The sequence below is a fragment of the Macrobrachium rosenbergii genome, chromosome 42 (assembly GCF_040412425.1).
Source record: "Macrobrachium rosenbergii isolate ZJJX-2024 chromosome 42, ASM4041242v1, whole genome shotgun sequence".
Taxonomy (NCBI): Eukaryota; Metazoa; Arthropoda; class Malacostraca; order Decapoda; family Palaemonidae; genus Macrobrachium; species Macrobrachium rosenbergii.
Genome location: NC_089782.1, coordinates 53376801 through 53379342, shown reverse-complemented (window position 1 = coordinate 53379342; position 2542 = coordinate 53376801). Strand labels below are relative to the sequence as shown.

Here is a 2542-nt window from a genome sequence, read left to right as displayed (position 1 = left end):
TACGTCTTTGCTAGACATTTTTGTCTCTGTTTCTTATTATTCATTATTTTAAAGGTACTGACCGTTTTGCTGGTGTCGTAAGGTATGGACATCAATTATCAGTATAATTATGTCGTGTACCTCTATATGGATCTGCAATTTTCAGTAGAGTTCATCCTTAATTCAACACTGACGAAATGAATGTTGCCGAGTCTTCTTCTTCTTCTTCTTCTTCTTCTTCTTCTTCTTCTTCTTCTTCTTCTTCTTCTTCTTCTTCTTCTTCTTCTTCTTCTTCTTTGTTTAAAAATTAATGATAAATCAATCAGTCAACTTCATAAAGTATTCGTGCATGACGCTGAAATGCATTGAGCTAAAAAAAATGAACAATTTGTTGAAGAAAAATATTTGTTTTCATTATTCCAAGGACATTGGGCTTTGTTTCAGGTATTTTGCTTTTCTTTAATGTAAGGAAGGGATTCGAAGGTAGATGAATGCTGATGAAATTCACGTCTCTCATCTATGTTCCCTGATACTATGGCCTTCATTGCTTCAAGATGTGGGCCTGTAGCGTTGTAAAGGCTGCACTTATTCATTTTCTTCGCAATCCTCTTTCAATTTCTCATACAGTCCTTGGAGCGGAAATTGTGCCAGTTGATTGGTCGTCATTTTAGTTATTACTTTCATCTTCATTTATTTGGAAGTTTCATTTTCTTCTTCATTTATTTATAGTTCTTGTTACATATTATTTGAATTTGAATTTTTCTATTAATTTGCTTGTTAGGATTTAATTATTTTGTCTGCTTTTGTAACTCTTAATTCTCTTGATAACACGATAGTGAGGGTGGGTCTATTCCACCTCAAATAAATGGATATGAAATTGGCAGGTATATGTATATATGATCGGCAATAGATTTTTTATTCTTCTCGTGGTTCGAATCCTGCTACGGACAGCAGAATTGCTTCTTTTTCTTGCATTTGGATCTAAGACTTTGTAGTGACTCGCGTATCCAAAAAGTGTGAAGAATTGTGGTTACTGCAATTGCAAACGCATCTGGTAAAAAGTGACCAGTAGACTCCATAAGCGTTTTTTCCGTGTATATGACTTAGTATTTTTATTTTTTAATATTACGGTACTGTTATAATTTGTCTCTTTTATACCGGAACCAGGTGGGTTGTTTCTTTATTCCTTCGTGTACCTTTGCTTTAGAAATCCCTTCTGGCTCGTGATTCCCTTTATACTTATAACCTTCCATTTTCTAAGAAGTAAGCATATTGCTTCTCTTGGTTGAATCCCAACTTTTTAAAAAATTTTTTCTTTAATTTGGACTATTGTATAGACATTGTTATTAGTCCCGTCCCATTAGTCTGGTGGTTTAGGATGATCTCCGTCCCGCTGGTCTGGGGGTTTAGGATGACCCCCTTCCCGTTGGTCTGGGGGTTTAGGATGACCCCCTTCCCGTTGGTCTGGGGGTTTAGGATGACCCCTGTCCCGTTGGTCTGGGAGTTTAGGATGACCCCCGTCCCGTTGGTCTGGGAGTTTAGGATGACCCCCTTCCCGTTGGTCTGGGAGTTTAGGATGACCCCCGCTCCATTGGTCTGGGGGTTTATGATGACCCCCGTCCCGTTGGTCTGGGAGTTTAGGATGATCCCCTTCCCGTTGGTCTCGGAGTTTAGGATGGCCCCCTTCCCGTTGGTCTGGGCATTTAGGATGACCCTCTTCCTGTTGGTCTGGGAGTTTAGGATGACCCCCTTCCCGTTGGTCTGGAGGTTTAGGATGACCCCCTTCCCGTTGGTCTGGGTGTTTCGGGTGACCCCCTTCCCATTGGTCTGGGTGTTTAGGGTAACCCCATTCCCTTTGGTCTGGTGGTTTAGAATGACCCCCTTCGCGTTGGTCTGGTGGTTTAGGATGACCCCCTTCCCGTTGGTCTGGGGGTTTATGCTGACCCCCGTCCTGTTGGTCTGGTGGTTTAGGATGACCCCCTTCCCGTTGGTCTGGGGGTTTCGGATGACCCCCTTCCCGTTGGTCTGGTGGTTTAGGATGACCCCCTTCCCGTTGGTCTGGTGGTTTAGGATGACCCCCTTTCCGTTGGTCTGGGGGTTTAGGATGACCCCCGTTCCGTTGGTCTGGGGATTTAGGATGACACCCTTCCCATTGGTCTGAGGGTTTAGGATGACACCCTTCCCGTTGGTCTGAGGATTTCGGATGACCCCTCCCCATTGGTCTGGTGGTTTAGGATGACCCCCATTCCGTTGGTCTGGGGGTGTAGGATAACCCCCTTCCCTTTGGTCTGGGAGTTTAGGATGACCCCCTTCCCGTTGGTCTGGGGGTTTAGGATGACCCCCTTCCCGTTGGTCTGGGGGTTTAGGGTGACCCCCTTCCCATTGGTCTTGGGGTTTAGGATAACCCCTTTCCCGTTGGTCTTGGGGTTTAGGATGACCCCATCCCGTTAGTCTGGTGGTTTAGGATGACCCCCTTCCGTTGGTCTGGGGATTTAGGATGACCCCCTTCCCGTTGAACTGGGGGTTTAGGATGACCCCCTTCCCGTTGGTCTGGTGGTTTAGG

At 44.8% G+C, this 2542-nt stretch overlaps 1 protein-coding gene across 1 annotated transcript; it reads right to left on the bottom strand.

Moving 5' to 3' along the window:
* Positions 1–1339: 1339 nt before the first annotated feature.
* On the bottom strand, positions 1340–2197 carry LOC136827837 (protein argonaute-2-like). Its single transcript, XM_067085297.1, has one exon. The coding sequence runs from the start codon at positions 2195–2197 to the stop codon at positions 1340–1342; it is 858 nt and encodes a 285-aa protein (XP_066941398.1).
* Between the last annotated feature and the right edge of the window lie 345 nt (positions 2198–2542).